Source organism: Octodon degus, unplaced genomic scaffold (assembly GCF_000260255.1).
Source record: "Octodon degus isolate 3935 unplaced genomic scaffold, OctDeg1.0 scaffold00005, whole genome shotgun sequence".
Taxonomy (NCBI): domain Eukaryota; kingdom Metazoa; phylum Chordata; class Mammalia; order Rodentia; family Octodontidae; genus Octodon; species Octodon degus.
In genome coordinates this window covers 27,436,150-27,457,655 of record NW_004524581.1, presented here as the reverse complement: position 1 = coordinate 27,457,655, position 21,506 = coordinate 27,436,150, and the positions used below count along the sequence as shown (strand labels likewise).

At 43.4% G+C, this 21,506-nt stretch overlaps 1 protein-coding gene across 2 annotated transcripts in view; it reads left to right on the top strand.

The window, feature by feature from the left end:
* Positions 1–21,506, top strand: part of Btbd9 (BTB domain containing 9) — a 439,436-nt gene that overhangs the window by 329,916 nt on the left and 88,014 nt on the right. For both annotated transcript variants that reach the window (XM_023720332.1, XM_004624183.2), the window contains exon 8: positions 6,686–6,875. In XM_023720332.1, coding sequence (XP_023576100.1) covers positions 6,686–6,875 — 190 coding nt within the window. The remainder of the gene's footprint in view (positions 1–6,685; positions 6,876–21,506) is intronic.

Genomic DNA, 21,506 nt, shown 5'->3' with positions numbered 1-21,506 from the left:
GTAAAAGACCTCTTGTACCCTTCTAAAGCCACACTGCACATGGGACATTCTTTCCCTCTTGCCCTCCATCATGGTTTCTCCATCAAAAATACTCTATTCAACCACAAGGAACCAGATTTTCTGGATGTGGGACCAACTTTTTTTGGGAGAAGGGCAGTGCAATGTCTATATAGCAACTCCTGCTATGAGCATATTGGTTTCCTTTTTAATGTTTAGGTCAAGACCCAGAGATTAATCATACTTTACTTTTCTAAGAAAACTTGCATAAAGAAAGCACTTTTTTCCTGCTTTATTCATTAAATTTTCCTAACTTTTGGTGAGGACCTATTTTAAGGAGGTGAAGCACTATAGCCTTACCTAGACATCATTTTCCATCGGACTGATTTAGTCAGCAAATATTTATTGAGCACTTACTATGTGCTTAGTGATGTTTTCTTTCCAATGGTAATATATCAGTGAAAAAAAAATAGAACATTTTGTCCTTAAGAAACTCACATTCTGGGCCAGCCAAATAGCTCAGTGGATTAAAGCACCTGCAAGCAGGTGTAGGGACTGGGGATTCAATCCCACGCCTGCTGTGCTGCACCCCCCCCCCCGCCCTGGGGTGCACTAAGATGGGGATTGAGACTGGGTGTGGTGGCATGTCTGTAATGGTGGCATGCCTGTAATCCCAGCACTTGAGAGGCTGTAAACAGGAGAATCACTATGATTCTGATCTAGTAGTGAGACCCTGAACACCCTGCAGACCCATCCCTAAAATACAGGGAACAAAAAAAGAAAAGAAAGAAACTCACATTCTAAGGGCTGACCAAATAGCCCAGTGGATTAAAGTGTCTGCTTAGGCAGACCCAGGGACCAGGAGTTTGATCCCTGGGCCTGCCATGCTGGCCCCACCCCAGGGGCACGCTGAGATGGCAATTGAGACTGGGCATGGTGGCAGGCACCTGTAATCCCAGCACGTGAGAGGCTGTAAACAGGAGGATCACTGTGAGTCCAATCAATGCAGTGAGACCCAGTAGACCCTATAAACCCTGTGCTAAAAAAAAAAAAAAGAAACTCACATTCTAAATCTCATAATTGTCAAGTCAGGTCAGGTTGACCTACTGATTTGGATATTGAAAATTGAAAAGGATGGAAAACAATATTCCATGCCATGGGAAACTGAAGAATATCTAGAGTGGCTAACCTATTTTCAGAGCTAGTGGACTTTTAAGCCAGAACTGTCCAGAAGAGGCAAAGGTCACTACTACATAGTAGTTAAGAGAACAATTTAACCAGAAGAGATAATAATTATAAACATATACAGTGGTTTCTCAGTTCCACCAACTTAATTCATTCCATGATTCTGGAAAAGATGGCCATGTTTGTGTTCTTTGGGGAATGATGGCCATGGTTATGTTCACCATGGTCACAAACAAACAAAATTTTGCCAAATACTGCTATTTGCAACTAAATTGTTTGCAAACAAAGTGGTCATGAAATGAAGTACCACTGTGTGCACCAGACACTGGCCCTGTTTCATAAAACAAAATGCCACTGGACAAAATCCGATAAACAAAAACACAATTATAGTGTGGGACCCCAGTACTGTACTATCACAAATAGACAGATCAGCTAGGGACACAAAAACAGTGTAGAAATATCAGAGCTGAACCAAGCCTTTGTACAAATGGACTTAATTGGTATCTACAGAGTATTCCACCCAGCAGCAACAGAAACCACATCTCCTGAGCAGCATGTGAGGCTTTCTCCCAAACGGACCATGTGCTAGCCCATAAAACATGCATAAGTAAATGCAAAAGAATCAAAACTGCCTCATGCATGTTAGAGATCATAGTGCAATGAAACTAGAAGTTAATGACAAAAGAAACCACAGAAATTATATAAACACAAGAAAATTAGACCTGACCACCTCAGTGAAAGACATGACTCAGATTCTGCCCAGTTAATACTGTATAGCTCACATGTTTTTGTGTGCATTGTGTTTAAAACTCAGAAAATGACAAAAAAAAAAGAAGCTTACTAAGTTAAAAACATACATCTGAATTAAAAAATCGTAATAGGAATTAGAAAATATTTGGAAACATTCATCTGTTAAAATATCAAGTATAGGGCTGGCGAGATAGATCAGCAAACTAAAGGCCCACTTAGGCAAGCTCAGGGACTAGGGTTTGATCCCCAGCACCACATGCCACACTGCCACACCCCCAGGCATGCTGATCCAGCCACCGAGTCCAGGGGTAGTGGCGCACACCTATAATCCCAGTGCTGGGGAGGCTGAAAATAGGAGGATCACTATGAGTCTGAGCTGCATAGTGAGACCCTATGTCAGATACTAAAATAAAATAAAATAAAATATCATGTATCATGGGCTGGGAGGTAGCTCAGTGGCTTAAGCACCTGCCTGGCAAGCACAGGGTCTTGAGTTCCATCTCCAGTACCAGTAAAAAAAAAAGATAAAATATCATGTATCAGAAAAGCTCATCTGCACAGACATTATGTATAGTGTCTGACCAACACTCTAAAACGCTGTACCGTGTACTGCAACTTGAAGATAATGGTAAAGCAAGAGTTAGACGTGAAGTGTAATAGACAAACATGCTTATTAGAAAAGAAAAAGATTAATGAGTTAAACATTCACTTCAAGTAGAAGTAAGTAAATCCAAAGAAGCAGAGAGAAGAATAGTAATGAAGAGAAGAATTAATGAAATAAAGAAAAAAATGTTGGTTCTTTGAAAGCTAAAGTAGACAGACCTACAGAGGATTGAACATGAAAGATGTAAATAAACATATTTGGAATAAAGAAGATATATTATGGAAATCTTAATGTCAGATATATTTGATAACCTAAAATGTAAAGTTGTTCCAGACGCATCAAGGAAATCTAAGGTAATTTGCAAGAAAAAGGGACAGGGAGGAAAGATTTTAGTACTACCATAAAATTATAGTAACTAAAACAGCATGATAAAGGCAGAAAACAAGACAAATCAATCAGTAAAACAAAATACAGATTTTAAAAGGAGATGCAAATATATAGGAGAACTTTATATGTGACTAAAGTAATAAATTAATGGGGAAGGTTGAACTGTTCATTAAATGGTACTTGGGAAATCTGCCATCGTTATGAATAAAAGATGAAAATAATCCCTATCTCTCAAATTCTAAGTAGATTTTAAAAATATGAAAATAAAATCCAAAACTTTCATAGGAAAATATCTTTATGAATTTGATGTGGGAATGAGTGTCTAAAGAAGTTAAAAAAGCAAAATTCATAAAGGAAGGGACTAAATAATTCACCTCACTCTGCTGGTCTACAAAAAATTGACATCCTGCAAATCAGTTGTAAAGATAATAGAAAAAGACAAAAGAGAAAAATTGCTAGTTCAGGAGAGATGGAGCGTGATCCCTGTAGTTGGCTGGTATGATTAGGCTTATCTAACAGAACTCCTGAAGCACTAGCACCACATTCAGCCAGGCACAGTGGCTCACGTCTGTGTTCCCAGCTCCTGGTCAGGCTGAGGCAGGAGAATCACAAAGTTAAGGCCATCCTGCGCAACTTAACAAGACCCTGTCCTCAGTTTAAAAAAAAAAAAAAAAAAGCTAGGGAAGTGGTTCAGCACTTGCCCAGCATATAAGAGGCACTGCCTTCAACTCCAAGACAGACAGACGGACAGATGGTTGGTCAGTCAGTCGGTCTGTTGGTCTGTCTGTCTCTCTTGTCTCTAACTCTCCATCTGTGTCTATCTGTCTGTCTCTCTGTCGCTGGCTGGCTGGCTCTCTCTCTCTCTCTCTCTCTCTCTCTCTCTCTCTCTCTCTCTCTCTCTCTCTCTCTCCTTTTATATTTATCTGATATTACTAAGAGTGAGGGTATGGAGAAATTAATAGAGATTGTGAAATTTTACAGTTTCGGTGGATAACTTGTTAAGGTCTATGGTAGTTGAAAATAACCCATAGCCATGAATATAAATATGTATATGAATATATATGTGTACCAACAGCCACAACTTAGAAAAGATTCGCTATTTGGGCTCACATTTTGTACACATTTCAGTCCACAGATGACTGGGATCAAGGTAGGGTGACTCATCAGAAAGCCATGGCGGAGAAGGGTTGCTCTGACATGGTGGCAGGAAGCTGAGAGACATCAAGGAAGGAGAGACTGACGCTGACCTCTCAGGCCACATCCCCAGCGAGCCACCTCTGAGCAGGCTTCACCTCCCAGCATCACTTCCAGCTATCAACTCATCAGTGGACTCATCGGCATTCCAGTCAGCTCCTTGCCCCCACAATCCAGTCACCTCCCAAAAGCCCAGCTTACAAGCCCACGAGGCTTTAGGGACATTGAGATGTAAACCACCACACCGGAACATAAGCAGACCCTTTGTTTGTAGTAATAATTAAAAAAAAAATGATATCTACCTAAATGTCCTTCAGTGTGAAACCATACATCTTGGCATGTTTCTACTTTAGAATACCGTATATACTTTAAACAAATGACCAGACTTACCTTCTTATGAATGTTCCTTCAACCTGACTTAGTGTTTGTGGGAGATGTTAACATTGTCCATCAAATCCTCCCTTCTTTCCCTGGGTCCCTTGCCCTGTGTGCACAGCAGGCTTGCTCTCTACTCTACTTAACCCTGTGATGTCAGGTAAAGCCACATGGCTTGTCTTGACCAGTGCACTATGTGGGATTGTTTAAGAGCCCGTGCAAAGCTCATTCTCTTCCCTCTGCTGCTGTGATTGAAGAAACACATGTCAGAGGGAAGCTTCTGTCACTGGAATCCCTGAGTGGCACAGTGAGCAGAGCTGCTCAGCTGATTGAATGCAGAATGTGAGTGGAAAATAAATGTGTATTGCACTAAGGATGGGGTGCTGCCTGTTACTGTGGCATAGCCTGCCAGGGGTGTTGTCTTATGTCTCAGCTCAATTTGCACTGCCTCTTGCCCCTTCCTTAAGTTGTCACTTCCAGATCACAGTGCGCCGCCTCTTTTCTGGTGTCAGAACTTGGCTCTGTGGTTAGTCCTTTACATCTGTTGTGCTACGAAGTCATAGGGAGCTTTTCTCTGAGCCCCTTTCTGTGACAGGAAACTGTCCATACAGGAAATGCCACCAGTGCTCTGCTTGTTACGTTGGAGCTGTGCTCATAGTCCACAGACCCGCCGCCTGAAAGCTGCCCTCTTTCTCCTCCCCGCCCCTTCCTTCCTGATTTTCGGCAAGCAGAGCAGTGAGTGAAGGTGTGCGATGAAGGCTTAAGCACAGGCCTGTCCAGCTTTGGGAAGCAGATCGCCCCGACAGGTACATGTCTGATTGTGTACTCAGCATCATTAGCAAGCTGGAAGTGTTCTGGGATGGCGGTGCTAGTGGTCACCCTCTTCTTTCTCGGACAGTGCAGTATGCTCTCCAAAAAGTATAGCAGATTGCCATTGTAAACGTTAGTTAAATGACCTAAATATTTAAAGACAATTGTGGATTATTGCTGAATAACTTAAATGTACAGACAAGGCCTTGGGGACTGAAGATGGCCTTATCTTTGTATCACTCTTCTCACTGTTTAGAGAATATCATGTTGAGAACCATCTTTTGGTGGAAGCTCTTGACTTTAAAAATGAGCTGATTTATGTGGTTTGAAGTATAGAGAGACTCTGAATCAAAACACAGCTGTTTTTTCAAGATACCGCAGTTCGTGAACAAAGGCAAAGCGTATGTGTTGCAGTGCACAGAATAGTAAACACAAAAAGGAAATGAATCATGGCCGAGACCAACTGTATATTCTGAAAAGGAATTGGTACTGTGTCCTGGATTACTTTTTTGCTTTATGAATTCTAAATTTATGAATTTTCTGCCCAACATATGTGTGTGCTATAACTCATTAGTCTTGATGCTGGGGTGAGGTGTAGCTCCCCCGCTCAGCGCGCGTGTGGACCTGGGATCAGTCTCCAGTAACTCATACTCATTCTCATTCATTCTCCTTCCCCTCCCCTGCACTCCCCTCCCCTTTTCTCTCTCTCCCCCTCTCCCTCTCTCCCCTCTCTTTTCTCTCTTCTCTTGTTTCTCTTCTCTCTCCTCTCTCTCCTCATCACCTCCTCTCCCCTCTCCCCTCTCTCCTCTCCCCTCTCTCTTTCCTCTCTCCTCTCTTCTCTCTCCTCTCCTCTCTCTTCTCTCTCTCCTCTCTCCTCCCTCTCTCCTCCCTCTCTACTCTCTCTTCTCTCTGTCTCTCCTTTCTCCTCCTCTCTTCTCTCTCCTCTCCTCTCTACTCTCTCTCCTCTCTCCTCCCTCTCTCCTCCCTCTCTACTCTCCCCTCTCTCTCCTCTCTCCTCCTCTCTTCTCTCTCCTCTCTCTCTCTCCTCTCTCTCTTCTCTCTGTCTCTCCAATGGCTATGAAATTTCTCATTGTAGTAATATTCTACAACAACATATTTATCTATTCTGCATTTTGTAGGCTGTTTCTTTATAATAAAATACTTTAGGGTTAGTTGCTACATATAATTTGTATTGTTTCAAACTCAAAGTCTCTTTTTTCTTATTATTTGGCATAGAAACCTCATATCCTAAGGATAATCAAGATGTTCTAGTTTCCCTTTTATTGTTGACTTGAGATAGTAATTAATTCTGTCCTGAGCATGCTATTGAGGTATATTTGGCTTCTCTTATCTTGATGCCAAATCTTACGTTTGGATTCACAGTTCCCACAGAGAATGTGGCAACCATTGCTGACTGTGCCAGTGTGATTGAAGGAGTCAGTCGGAGCCGAAACGCCTTGCTGAATGGGGACACCAAGAATTACGATTGGGACTCTGGCTACACATGTCACCAGCTAGGAAGTGGTGCGATTGTGGTTCAGCTGGCACAACCATACATGATTGGGTCGATCCGGTAAGATTTCTTGTCATTCACTAGTTTTAAAATGGAAACTGCTGCAAAAATTGTATTTTTACAAAATGATGACCTCAGTAACTTCAGTGAAGAAACTCAGCTGTTCTTACTATAAATATCAGGAAGGGGTTGGGGCGGAAAGGAAGGAACCGTGGGGATCAGGTGATTATTCGGATTTTCTGGTGGGAAGATGCACCAGAATTAGACTTGTGGGGGCAGAGAGCGGGCCTTTCTCTAGAGTGACGTGCCCTCTTCTCAAATCTAGCTTATATTAGGTAGAAGCACAGGATCATGTCAAGAGAGGATACATAAAGTGAAAAGCCACTTCCACCTTTAATAAAAGATTGTATGCATGACTACAACAAATGTGAATACAAAGCCTGGTTAAAAATCTTCTTAGTACCTTTGTGTTTGGGGTTGCCAATTGCTATTCGATTTTGCTTCCTTTTAAGAAAGGAACACGGACTTTTCTTGTTCCGTAGGATCGGGTCATTTTTAAGCACAAGCCTGACGCCATCACACAGAGGGTGTACTTAGTGCAGTGGGACCACCTGGGCCTCACGTAGGCTGCTGCTCTGCCGTGGTTGTCAGGAGGCCTGTGAGGCCGGGCTTCTGTGGCAGTGTCTGACAGCCTGTTTGCCTGTGTACAGCTGCCTGGGGTAGGGGCTTGGTAGGTCGTGGCTGCCCTTACGCCATCGTGCTGTGCTACATTTGCTTCGTTGTTTCTTGATCTCTTTTTAACAGCAGTCTGTACAAAGCAAGAACTAACAGAAAAATGAGTCAAGTAGGAGGCGAATGGGCGCAGGTTGGTGATGTTTAGGCTGATGCGGCTTCTTCAGGCACCCTGAGGAATTGACGCTGGACGGCTTGGCTGCTTCAGACTGTCAGTTCTTTCATTTAAAGTGTCAACTCCTCTTAATCAAGGGCCACATCACAGGCTGATTGCCATGGGCAACAAGTCAGAGGCAGAGAAGCCTTTCGTTCAGACTACAGACCAAGATAACTTGCTTTGTGCTTGGGAAGGGGAAAAGGCCAACCACAGCCGTTCCAGATAAACCACTGTACAAATAAATGCTTCCAAGCCACAGACGCCATCTCTCCTTCCTTCTCAGCTGTGTGTGTTAACTGCTCACCAACTATCTATTTAATAAGCTGTTCTAGGATTTTTGCCATAGATGATGTAGAACTTGTTTGTACATTTCCCATGATAATCTATCTCTCTTCACTTTAAAATTGTGGAAAACAGTTGTCTTCCTGTTGTCTGCTAGCACTCCTTACAGTCCCCACGATGTCTTACAGATTGCCAGTCGTGTTTCTGAGATTACATCTGCAATTTCTTTCAGCAGGCTTGGGGTGTAACTCATCTGAGCTAGGGGACTTGAAATCATTTAAATTGACTAGATACTCTTTCTTTCACTTCACCTATTTGGGACTTCAATTTTCTCTTTATTATGTTTGTTCTGCCATTTCTAATTTGTAGGCCAGTGTTCTTGCCAATGAAGATTGAAGCAAATGGGCAGCTTAGTAGTTCTACCCACTCTCTTTTAATGTTCTCAGTGTTCCGCTTGCTCAGGCACTCCATGTCCCTCCCACTGCCCCGTCTAACAGTGTTCCATGTGCATCTCAAACCCAGACATCTGACATGGAATTCCATTGTCCTCCCCTTCCCCATCAAGTCGCCTCAGCTGTGCTTCCCATCTCATTCAGTGGCACTTCTCATCCCTCCCTCCCCCTCCCCATCGACTGTCCGGCACACTGCCTCCTCAGTCCCCTTCTGCTGCCTCAGTGTCATTAGCATAGTTGCACCTTTGTAGTTTCACTTGCTACCTGGTCTTAGACTTCCATCCCAGCCTCCTTTGTGCCCACACACCTGTCCATCACCAGTTACCACAAGTCCAGTGCAGCCACACTTCTTCACAAGAGGATTTGTGGATGTTTGCCTTCTAGAGAAAGTTCGGACTGAAGCATTTGAGCATGTGCTGATTTACCTGCCTATACAGCCTGTCTGCTGTGTCTGCACCAGGTTACCTAGTCCACATGTACCACACCTCCTGAGAATTTCGTGTGAGTCCTGCCCTGTCTAGCTCCCATGCCTTCAAACCTTTGACCATGCCCTTCTCATTGCATGTACCTCTTCCTACTTCTCATTGCCCTTTTTTACTGGCTTTCTTTTTAAAGTACTGGAGAATGAACTCATGGTCTCACACTTGCCATAGAACTACATTCCCAGCCTTTTTTCTTAATTTTGGAACAGGCTCTCAATAAGTTATCCAGACTAACCATGAATTTGTAGTCTTCCTTCCTCAGGCTCCCAAGTACCTGTGGTAGAGGGATATGTCACTTTACTATACATGACTCTAATTCTTGCTTCTAGATGTCACCCTATAGGAATGCCTCTCTAGTCTTCAGTCATTTCCTGGGCTTATTGAGACGTCCCCCTTCCACCATCCTGTATGTTCTGTATACAGTTCCTGTCATGGCATTTGTCATGTAACTGTTTATTTGCTGACTCCTCCCAGCTTCACCTGATATATAAGACCAGTGACAACTTAGAATAAGCTTCTTGACAGGCTGCATGTGCTGATGAGGTAGTCTGTCAAGATAGAGGGGAAAATGATGATAGGTATTGTAAGAAATCTACAATTTTAGATCCAGCAGGGACCTTATGGGGTTGTTGCCAGGGTGACAGCTCAGAGACAAACAGTTTCTTCATGGCCCAAGGCTACCTTGGCCCTGCACTCTTCCAGATATCAGAGATGCTGAATTGGAATCCAGAAAAATGTGTCTTGGGCTTAAGGCAAGAGAAACCAGTGCCCATTTGGTTTCTTTAAATGGGGAGTAAAAATGGTTCCCCCAAACAGTTTTTCTTTTCTTAACTCGGAGGGGAAGATGGTGAGCAGGACCATAACCAAAAGCAGAATTGTATATCTCAGCACAGTATGAAGCCTCCAACTTCCTTCAGCCCAGCTATTGTTTTTTCAGTAAGAAAATCCATGCAATTGAAGTTCTGTATAACTAGCTGAGCGTTCAAAGAGACACGTCTCGGTGAAACTAACATTATGTTGTCAGGAACTGCATTTACCTCTTCTGTGACATTATTAAGAGAAAAGGAGAGAGATTTCCTAGGCACCAGTGGCTGTGGAGTACCACTGGACGTCTTAGCAGGCTGCACTTAACCAGCAGCTGATGTACCCAGATAGACATTTATTGATAGGAAACTAGATCAGCGGTACCTCTTCATGGGAATGGTTAATTGACCAGTGACAGGGTGATTAGCCAGTGGCTTTTGACCCATGGCTTCTGTTGCCTGTGCTGACTGACTTGCTTTCCTAATCACTGCATGTGCAGCAGCCCAGTGATTGTGAATGAACACTTACAGGGAGAGCATTGTGGAGCCAGGAACAGCGCTCTCCCCAGCGAGGAGGGTGGCGAGCTGGAAATCCTGGAAACCCCATCCTAGTGGGTCTGCGGCAGGGCCTGCTCACAGGCTGCTCAGGCTTTAGAAACTCGGGTCTCTCTCTAATTGGTGAGTTTGTTTTGTTTTGTTTTGGTTTTTGTCCTTTGGAGACAGGGTCTTGCTATTTTTCAGGCTGGCCTTGAGCTCATTTTGTAGCCCAGGCTAGTCTGGAATTCAAGAGGATCCTCCAGCCTTGGCCTCCTGAGTGCTGGGATCACAGGTGTGTGCCACCACACCCAACTAATCAATGACTCTGAGGGCAAGGGTGTCAAGCCCGAATTACGTGATGATTGCACTCTGCGTTCCTAAGCGAGCACATAACTGTTGTGGATAAGGCTTGCTTTACGTGGCTAATTTCATTCACTGAAACCATTTTTTCCTTTCCTGAGAGTTTGCCCTGTGGCTGGATAGGGAGGCAGAGCCACCTGGCCTAACCATAGTCAGCGAGGACCCAGTCCTCCTAGGGTGTCTGGTCTACTTCCCTCTGGAGTCCTGGAGAGCATCACCTGGCCACTGACCACCTCTTTATCTCTTTATTTTCTTCCATTCATTCAATAAATAGCTAGGGAGATAGCTCAGTACAATAAGTGCTTGCCTGGCAAGAGCAGGGTCCTGAGTTCAGTCCACAGTACCGCAAAAAAAAAAGTAAGACAATTATACTAAATCAGTACTCACTAGGAATCTTACTCTTTCCCAGCACTGTTGTATGCAGTGATGATTACCGCACTGAATGAGCAAACTGAACGTGGTGTCCTCACAGCACTGACATGCTCAGGGGCTTGGGGGCAGAAACAGTAAACACATTTGGTAATATGTCAAAGGTTGGAAGTTGTGTGGGCAATCAGGAGGCAGGATAAGAAGGCATGTTAGGTTGGGGCCTGAGAGAGTTCCCTGAAAGGGGAGGCACCAGAGCAGAGCTGAGGGGGGCAAGATAAGCACCACCCAGAGTGCTGTGGCCCCAGGCAGGAGCACACTTAGCAGGGCAGAAGCAGTGGGGCGAGGAGGCACAGGGGAGGCCACGAAGATGCTGAGAGGTGGGCCCTGAAATGCTTTATCATTTCTCCTGTTCTCAGCACCTCCTCTCTCCAGCACCCTAACATTTGGTTAGTAGCACAAGATGAGAGAAGTGGAGGCACCTTGGTCACTTTCCTCACTGCAGGGACAAAATACCTAACATGTGCAACTCTCAGGCAGAGAGGTTCATTCTGGCTTGCCACTTAGAAATTTCATTCCTTGCAAGGTGGACAGCGTGGTGGAAGGCCTGAGCAGAAGAGAGCACAGGAAGCACAATGCTAAGAGAAGCGTTGGGAGGGAGGCGAACCCTCCCACACCCCGCCCTGCAGCCCACACTTTCCCACAGGCCCCGGCGCCTAACAGCACACTTATCTCTGGGCCCACCACTCCATCACCTCTCAAAAGCCCTGCCTAGGAGCACAGCAGGCTCTAGGAGATCAAGACATAAGCCCTGACAGGAGAGGGAGGGATAAGACAGGGGCCTTCACACCTTAGGCAGCATCTCCTCTGCTCCTGGCTGCCCTTGTCCCTGCTTCTTAGCATTTAATAGAAGCTCTCCCCCACCTCCTAGATCTCTTTTCTTTCCCAGGACAGGTACTTGGAAAATAAAGAAGTTCGTCCTTGTTGTGGCTAGATTTATAGGCACAGCCAAATTTACTCATCTTATTTTAGACGGAAAGAAAGAAATTACCTGGAATGTGCTCTGAAAGGGCATCATTGAGTAGTAATTGTGTCATTTCTATGCCATTTTAAAAACATTATAATTTAAATAACAGGAACTCTTTAGAGGCTTGACCACATAAGAAGACCAGGGTAGAGTCATAATAACTAACCAAATCTGCCTAATGTCTTAGTTTATAGTCCCTTTGTCATCTTAGTTTAAAACTTATTATCTTTCTACTTGCTAATCATGATATCCTTTTTAAGTGTTATAGGTTAGGATAAGAAATTAAATATGCTTTTCATTAAGTACACCTATCACCAATCTTTTCCAGTTAATAAATGACAACATTTTGTTGAAGCCCTAATTATAAGATATTCAATTAAATTTATAATTTTTACATTGGCTTGAAAATAATGGTTTTGTAAGTGATATGTGCAATAGTGTAAGTAAAATATCCATAATATTTTAAGTTACAAATTTAATTGTAAGTAGATAAGCTACGCAAAGATGATACCATGCCAATAAACACAGCTAAACAAACCAGGCTTTCTAAGCCTGCAAGAGGGACACAGAGGCTGCATCTGCAGCTGTTCAGTGGTAAGTGAAAGCCGGTTAAAGACAGTAAGTCTGCCTTCATTTGTATGTCTCTTTTATTACCTTATACTTTGGAACAGATCCCTGCTCAGCTCTACATGCAGGCCTGTTATTACTTAAGTGTCTATATTATGAGATTTATTATCCCTAAATTCATTAGCCTATTTCATCCTTCTTCAAGACCAAGTACACCAGAGGAAGACTAACTAAAGCAATATTTAGAATTTACAGGGACATTTAACTGCAAATTGTCACAATGTCCACTTGCAGGCACCTCTTTGGCAATTCCTGGCAATTTCCAAACCTACAATCATCTGGGCTTCAGGACACGTAGAGCCCCACAAGCCACCCCGTGATGAGGTTGCCCCTCCAGCGGCAGGAGCAATTAGCCCTGGTGGAAGAGTGACAGCCCTTCCTGAGCAAGAATGGTCACCCCATGTGAACCAAATTGCCTGTCAAGCCATGCGGGGTCCTCCTGAGTTCTGGAAACAACCCAACTAATGCTTGCCTGGACCCTGCCCCTCTCAGCTGGACCTTAGGCTGTGTGCGCATGCCCCTCTCAGCTGGACCTTATGCTCTGTGCGCATGCCCCTCTCAGCTTCAGCAGTGAGCCCCTCCATTTACTCAAGCTGGAGTCTTTTTCCTGTTTTTCCTTAATTAACTCTGCCAAATAAATCTTCATTATGCCTCACACTGACACTTCCTGAAATTCAGAAGTCAGGAACCTCCTAAAGTGTGTCCTTTACAAGTATTCATAATGTCTTTAGTCTATGATGAGGAGGTTCTTTTTATTTTATAATAAAAAATAATTCTGTTTATAAAAGATTATCTGGCATAGAATGTATGAGCTTCATTTTTTTCCTGTATTTGGTACAGGGTCTACAAGGTGTACAGGGTCTCACTGCATAGATCAGAGACTCGTAGTGATCCTCCCGTTTATAGCCTCCCAAGTGCTGGGATTACAGGCGCGCGCCACCACACCCTGTCTCAATTGCCATCTCAGTGGGGCAGAACCTGGTAAGCAACAGTGGGCGGGGCCAGCATAGCATGCCAGGGATCAAACCCCGGCTACTGCACTCTGCCTAAATAGGTGCTGTAGTCCGCTGAGCTATCAGGCCAGCCCGTGAGTTTGTTTTGCAGTTATTAAACATCGATTAAAAATAAGAAATACTAAGTTGATCTTTTAAAAAAGGAAAAAGAATTACATTTGTCACTGTGATCCTTATCCATGCTAGACTATTTGTCTTTCTCTGTGAGCAGTGAAAGCCCATGTTGAGTTCACGTGCCCTCTCATGGGTGTGTGGCTGTAGCCATTAGATCTCTGTTCACTTTGCGCACTGCCTAGACCCCTTTTTGGCTATTTTTCCTCTACCACCTGCCAAATTGTTGCTTACCAGGTTCTGCCCCAAAGGATACACATGGAAAAGAAAAAGTGAAAAATCAGACCATTCTGTTTTGTTTCCTGTTTAATAGCTTCAAATGAAGGCTTAGTCAGTAAGGGTAGGGAGGAGAATGGCAGCTAATGGCTCCAATGATGGTTTACAGTTATGTAAGTATTTTGTGCATCTGTGCTGCCCTATGTTTGTAGTAGGGCCATGGGTAATCTCAGATTGAAGGTAGTGATATTTTAATATTGTGATGGACTTGAGTCTTTGCAGCAGACTCCAACTGCCTAGTATGGAACTGTGTGCCACAAGCAGTTGATAAACGTGTAACTCATTGACTGAGCTGACAACAGAAGATGTTAGTGCGACTAAAGGGAGTTCTGTTTATCAGCTAAATTGAGCATCATATTTGTTCAGTGTGTCTGATCTGAGTGTTTATGAGGAATCTGCCAAAGATCTGGTCTCCCCCCCCCCCCAGATGACGGAGATTAAGCTCTGGAAGTAGGTGCTGACATTAACACAGGTAAGCATGCTTCTTGCCTCACTCGTACTGTTCTGCTTCTATTTCATTCTGTCTGGGTACTGCACAAGCAAGCAGTACATCTATTTACATTAAGACAGCCTCTTTTGCAACCCAGAGAGCTAGAAATTTCTTTTTTATAGTCCGAAGAATACAACAAACATCTAAATATATGACTCCTCTGGCTTGGATTAAGATTGCCTATAATTCTAGTCAAAATTGAAGAGATATTTTACAAAATTTGCTTCATATCAGTCACACTGAGCACGCCTGTCACAGCCCTGAGCCGAGGAGTTCTTCCTTGTCTCCCTGATCCATGATTTATTTACTAAGCGCTGCTCCTCTCTGCGTCTGTCTGCATTACTCTGAAGTCTTCTTATCACCCTCAGACCTGAGAGCTCTGATTCGCAGCAAAATCATAGAATAAGGAATTATATCTGTGGCTCTCCATATATGCTGGAATCTGAACTGTGTGAACAGTTAAGAGACCAGAAATCCTAGAGTCTGGAAACCGATACAGAGTTTGGGAGAGAGGTAAGCAGGACCTGACCAGTTTCATCCTCGAGAAATTTCAAGATCACAAAGTATTGCTATGACAACTAAGTTGTGTGTGAAAAATAGGGAGGGGCACTGGAAATCATTTGTTCTTTGGAAAAGCAGAAAAGGTTAAATACCAACACAAACAAACAAACGGTGCTTGTGTATGTGTGATTTACCTCACACGCCAACCATCTATCTATCTGGAGGGATTGGGGAACTTGACAGCTAGGCATCATAAAATATAGCTGGATACATGAGAAGAAAAATCCTTTTAGTTTTCAAGATAAACGCACCAAGCAGACATTTTTACAGAGGACTCTGCCCCCAGTATTTCATGCACCAGCATAGGTCTAATAATTATACAGGGAGTCACTCCCGTGGCTTTGCTTTGGCAGATGTCACACAGACTGATCCTCTAGGATAAGGCACACAGGGATACAGAAACGTGGCTGCTCTCATGTGGGCTAACAGACGCACAGGCCTTGCAGCAAATGGACTAAAGCTTTCACAAATTTGGCTGATCTGTGTTGGTTAACTTTTCACCACTGGAGGCAAATAGCTAGCATACACAGCTTAAAGGTGAAAGGTTTAGTCTTGCTCTGTTTCAGGGGTTTTGGCCTGTGATTGGCAGGCTTTAAGACAGGAACATCACAGTAGGGGTTAGCGTGGGGCAAAGCTTGCTTCACAGTGGCTGGGCAGCAGGACAAGGGAAGAGGACCAGAGAGGAAGGGGCCAGAGGGCAGATATCGCATGAAGGTCCTGCCTTCAGGACACACCCACCAGTGTGTTTGGACTATTGCTCAAAAGTTCAAGTCAAAGTCTCTTCTGAGACTCAAGGGAAAAACTTAGCTATAACCTCCTGAAAATTCAAAAAGCAAGCTATATAATGACAGTATACAGTGATATAGGGGAAACATTCCCATTCCAAAAGAGAGAACTAGGGAGATAGAAAAGAATAGGGCTGAAATAAGACTGAAGCCCAGCACAGTATACATTAAGTCCTTTGCCCGCATTCCAGCATCTGTGGCACCTCGTGGAAGCGTGTGAGTTCCAGAGAGTTGGTACGGCCTTGTTCTTAAGGCCTTGCCAGTTGTACCCCACATGGCCTTTCTCTTGGGCTGGCTATGCCTGCGGCTTTGCACAGCAGGTTCTCCCAGTTCTTGGCATCTGACTTGCAGGGTCTCCACTGCACCTTTAATTTCATTCCCACAGCTTCATTCATTCATTCCCCTTTCGGAGGCCCATGGTCTGGCCTCTCGTGACATTCTTTGAAAGCAAGATGGAACCTTTGCTTCCCTCACAGTTCTTGCCTTCAGCATGTTGGTAAAACTAACAGGGCAGGGATAATACCCAGGTTTGCTGGTAGTGCAAGAGCAGAGCCAGGCCTTTCAGATCACAGTTGCAGCAGCAGCCTCTGAGAGCCGATGGCTGAACACAGTGAAATTCATCCCAGGAAAGCAATTCTTGAAAGCCAGGTAATTATCTTCTCAAATGTAAAGCGTAAACTTTTATGTCCTTCAACTTATGGATGGGGTCTTGCTGATTTCTGAGATTCCCTTGAGAGGCATATTTTTCTTGTCTCTCATTCAAAGTACTTGACTTCTTTCTAATGGTGCCAGTCTTTTCAGCAACTACATCTTCTTTGGCCCCCACTTAACATATTCTTGCTTTCTGGGGAAAATTTTCATCTTTCAAATAATTCTCTCCTGTTTTGGGAGTTTTTAATTAACCAGGAGTTGAACTTAGGACCTCACATTTGCCAGGCAGGTCTTGTGTCACTGAGCGATATCCCCAACTCTCTTCTGCTTTTTGTTCCTAATTCTTATTATAAATCTGGCTAAAGGGGTTCATCAGTACCCATTACACAGTTTGAATGTTGGGCTGCTTTGAAACTTCCTTAACCATATCAGTTAGTTCATAACTATTAAACTCCCTGCCCTCCGGTATCTTAGGACATGGGCCAAATGTAGTCAGATATTTTTGTGAAAGCATAATATATATGGCCTCCAGTATATATTCCCAATGGAGTCTTATTCCCAACTGAAACCTCGTGAGCCTCATCTTCACTGGCCATACTCCCATCAGCATTCTGGTCTTCTGAGCTCCAACCTGAATCGCCTATCAAGCTTTCCGTACTGCATTTTAGGGTGTCTCTACCTCACATCTCCAAACCAGATTACCATCGCAAGCCAGTTCCAAAGATCTCTGAATCACATTGGTAAATAAATGTATTCATGGTAATCACCCTTCTCTGGCACAAGTTTTCTGTGTTAGTCAGTTTTTGTCACTGGAACTAAATAACCCAATGTGTACAAATTAAAGGAGGAAGGTTTATCTTTTTCGAAGTTTCGTCCATGAAAGGTTTTCATCCATGACTGGCTGGCTCTAGGGTGGGAACATTGTGGTGGGAGGGTGTGGTTGAGCAAAGCTGTTCACTTTATAGTGGCCAGGAAGCCAAGCATGGAACAGTGCATTGGAGAAGAGGGCCCGGAACCAGGTACAGTACCTAAGGTCACATCTTCCCCACCCACTCAGACGCACTCAGAAGTGCTTTACTGATCTCCTGGGTAGCTGTCAAGTACATCAAGTTGACAGCCCAGCTTACCTATCACAACATCAAATTGCTTTATATATCTTTTGAGTATTAAGTGAATAAAGCTATTCTGAAAGCTGATGAAGGATCATAGCACTTAAGATTAATCTTTGAATCAATCCAAAGCAGTAATCTATCTTAGAAAATCTTCATATTCCCCAAGTACCCTTAAATCAGAGGTTTTTTCCTCTCAGGAAATTTCATCGTGTTGTGAAGATGTTTTTGGTTATTCTTAGTCATTCTTGATGTCAGTCAGTGTATCTCCTTGTGTCTGTCTCCCCCACAACCAGTCACCAGAGAGACACTTGACCAAAGCATTCTTACATACTTGGTTAAGAAACAAGCCCAAGCACCAAGACCAAGAAAAAAGTCTTCCCCTTGCCCCTCTTTCACCTCCATTTCTGCATCCTTCTCCTAGGAATAAGAATTATGATGACAGCTGGCTGGCACTGGCAAGGACTCATTTCAGTAATTCTCTAGGACCCTCAGGGGCTTAGCTCTTGCTGAGGTATCACTTTTGTGCCACACTGTGCCTTTCACCAGTGTATCAGATTCAGCAAAAGGGGTTTGGTTTCATAGATTAATGCAGAGAATGCTTTTACTTCTCGGATTTTCTTTCTTTGCTGCCCGTAAGACCTAATGGTGCAGATCCTCTTTCTTCCTTCTACCTTAGCGATGCCTAAAACAATGTTCCTCAATAATTATGACATTTGAGCCACATGATTCTTTTATTGTAACAGAATACCAGCCAAGATGGTGTAGGTTTTCCATACAGTTTAATGTTTAGAAATGCCCAGTAGTTCTCTAGCTTTTTGTGTCTTGCAAGGTTTTGCTTTGTTTTGCTTTCTTTACCAGTATTAGGGATTGATCCCAGGGCCCTCGTTTTTTATTTTTTATTCTAAGGCAGGATCTCACTAAGTTGGTAGGTTGTCCAGACTGACTCCAACCTGTGATCCTCCTGCCTCAGTTTCCCAGAGTGCTGGGATTACAGGTGTGTAACACCGTGCCTGGCTTGCAGTAGTTTTTGAATGTTAGCTGTTCTGTCTTCATTTAGGAGATGAAGAGACCAAAGTGAGAGTGGGTGCCTTCCCTTTGTGTCCATTGTGGACATGATGTGGCAGCTCGTGCTAAAAGTCCAGCTCCAAAGATTCTAGTTTGCTACCTGAACCTGTAGCCTCATGTGTCCCTGGAAAGAAAATGAGAGACAGCAGTGCATCTCCTGCTCGCCCCACTTCATGTTTCCTATAGTTACAAGGTGTAGACTTTGGTTAGTGCTGCAGGTAACAGACAACATTTGCCTTTATTACTAGTATTCATTGCACCAGACGAGGTTGAATTTGGTTGCATTTAACAGAAAATCTGAGAAAGTCTTCTTAAAAGAGAGAGGGAAGAGGGAATATATATATATATATATGAATTATTTTGTCTCTGATTTGGTATCAGTTAACAAAAATCCTGCAGGAGTGTGCTTCTGAAGTTAGTGAGCTCTGAGTTTTCATGGTCTTTTGCGCATTCAGTGTTTGGCCCAGAGAGACAGTACAGCTGGTAGGAAGGACTTCAGTGGTCATGTCTGTGTTCAGGCAGGAAAAAGGATGAAGGAATGAAGGCTAAAGAGGCCTAGCAATGAAGAAGACTCTTCATTAGAAAAAGCCGAAGCTTTGTTTGAAGCCCTGCCCAGCTTACTTCTGCCCAAAGTCATTAGGTACAACTGTGTCCTAGGAAGAGCGCCTAACAGATTGACCGAGGTCGTGGTCAGTTCATCCAGCCAATGGCTCTGTGTCAGAACCTGTCTTTACTTGACATTTCACATCTGCTTTGAAAGTTTTTGCAAATCTCCCTATTTCTTGTGTTTTCTAAAACAGAACAAGTGTATCGTAAGTTTCAGATTTATGAACGAGTTCCATTCCAGGAGAATTGCTCCGAAGTGGACTTCACTAGTAAGCTGGTAGTGAGTCTTTACACAGTACACCTGTGAAAATTTGCAACTCGTGCATGAGTAAAAGCAAATTGCTGTATTGAGACAGAATTCACATACTATACAGTGTCTCCTTGAAAGGATGTTAATCAGTACAGAACTACTCTTATGCACAGTCTCCCCCCTTTTTTAATTGTGTATATTTTGTGTCTATGCTGGGCATTAAACCCAGGACCTTAAACATGCTGAGGGTACTTTACTTTTGAGCTACAACCTTAGCACATTGCTCATTTTTGTTTATTTGCTTATTTGTAAATGAACTTAGGACTGGGCTAGGCTTATTCACTATACTGAAATTGTATGCAGACTCAACCCTTTATTTCTTTTCAGAAGCTATGCTTTAAGCCCACATCTTCTGGTTTTGTCTAAAGTACTCCTATAATAATTGTATTTTACATTGCTTTCAACTTCAGAAGTGATATATAAATAAAAACCTGCTTGCTTATTTCACAATTCTGATCTAAAAATGAGAGTTATTATTGGGTATATGTTTGATTTCTTACAAATTTACCTCTTAAAAACAAGCTGTAAGTTTCTGTTATAAACATTTAATCTGGGTTTCTATAACTTCAGTACTTCACCAGCATAGTGCATGTCATAACTCATGCACTAGGAGTCAGGGCAAGGTCTCAAACACCTTCTCTCTGATCAGAATAGGGGCTGGGGTACAGTTCAGTGGTAGGGGGCTTGCTGAGACTGCATTAAGCCCCTGGGTTCAATCTCTAGTAAGGGGGCTTGGGGGAGGAAAGACGTTTTTATTGGTGTGGTTTTACTGTTGTTATGTCTATGTATATTTTATCATACCTGAGTTGTTTTTAAATACACAGTCCCTATGAAATCTGTTAACCAGGTGTATTTGATTAATCAAATCATCTATTTACCTAACCAGGTTGTACAGAATTAACTGTTCTTATGTACACAGAAATTCCAATATCAGAGACTTCGCTTCATATTCATGTTATCTTGTAGTGGCAGGTTAATTATGTCAGAGTCCCTCCAGAAGTAACATTTTCAGCATTTAAGATCTGGAGTTCAAGAAGTGGTGCCCATGTGCACTGGAATAAGATGATGCATAAATGACAGGGCCTTTCAAAGGGAACATGGGCAGTGACTGCCACACTGCCTCCTGTCTGTCCCTCCTCTAACTTCTTGGATAAAGTGGTGGGGTTGGTTTGGGGGGGTGCTGAAGGGCATAGGATTATGCTAAGTGTTTCTGGCTTTTGGAACATTCGACATAAGAAGTACCTTCAGTGGGAGGACAATTGGAGCAACACCGCAATTTTAAATGCTGAGAGACAAAACCCAAATGCCCTGTGGGTGCCCCACATTTCTCCTGCCTCCCCCTACAGCCACCTTCATGCCGCCCTAGAACAGTGGTCATGGTTAGGGCACTTAGGACCTTTCCAAGGGAGATAATGATGGGATTAGGACTTTGTAGGACATGACAGGGGGCCACAGTTAAATGAAGGTCTTCATGTGTCTCTCTTTCTCCTGTTGGTCCCTAAGTAGCCTGGGCCAGAACTGTTCCTGCCCAGCAGGAGGCCTTCCCTTTTCCCTCCATTTCTTCCTCTCCCTGTCTTTCTTCTCTTCTATACTCACAGCAAAGTCGTGTGCAAACCCATTGTCCTGTCACTTCAGGAGCTCTTTCTCTTTTATGGCAGCAAAGATGAAGTAAACTCAGTACTAGACAGTGGGGGACAGTATCTCTCCCATATTCATCCTGCTTCACTGGTACTAGGATGTATGTTGGGCAGATCCTTCTTTAATTTGAGTGGTAAGAACCAAGACTAAGTTATGGGTTCTGAAGGACGGAGCATGTGTCCTATTTTGATTTGGAATTTCTCAGACATAACCAAAAGGGTTGGTTTTTTTTTTTTTTTTTTTTTTTT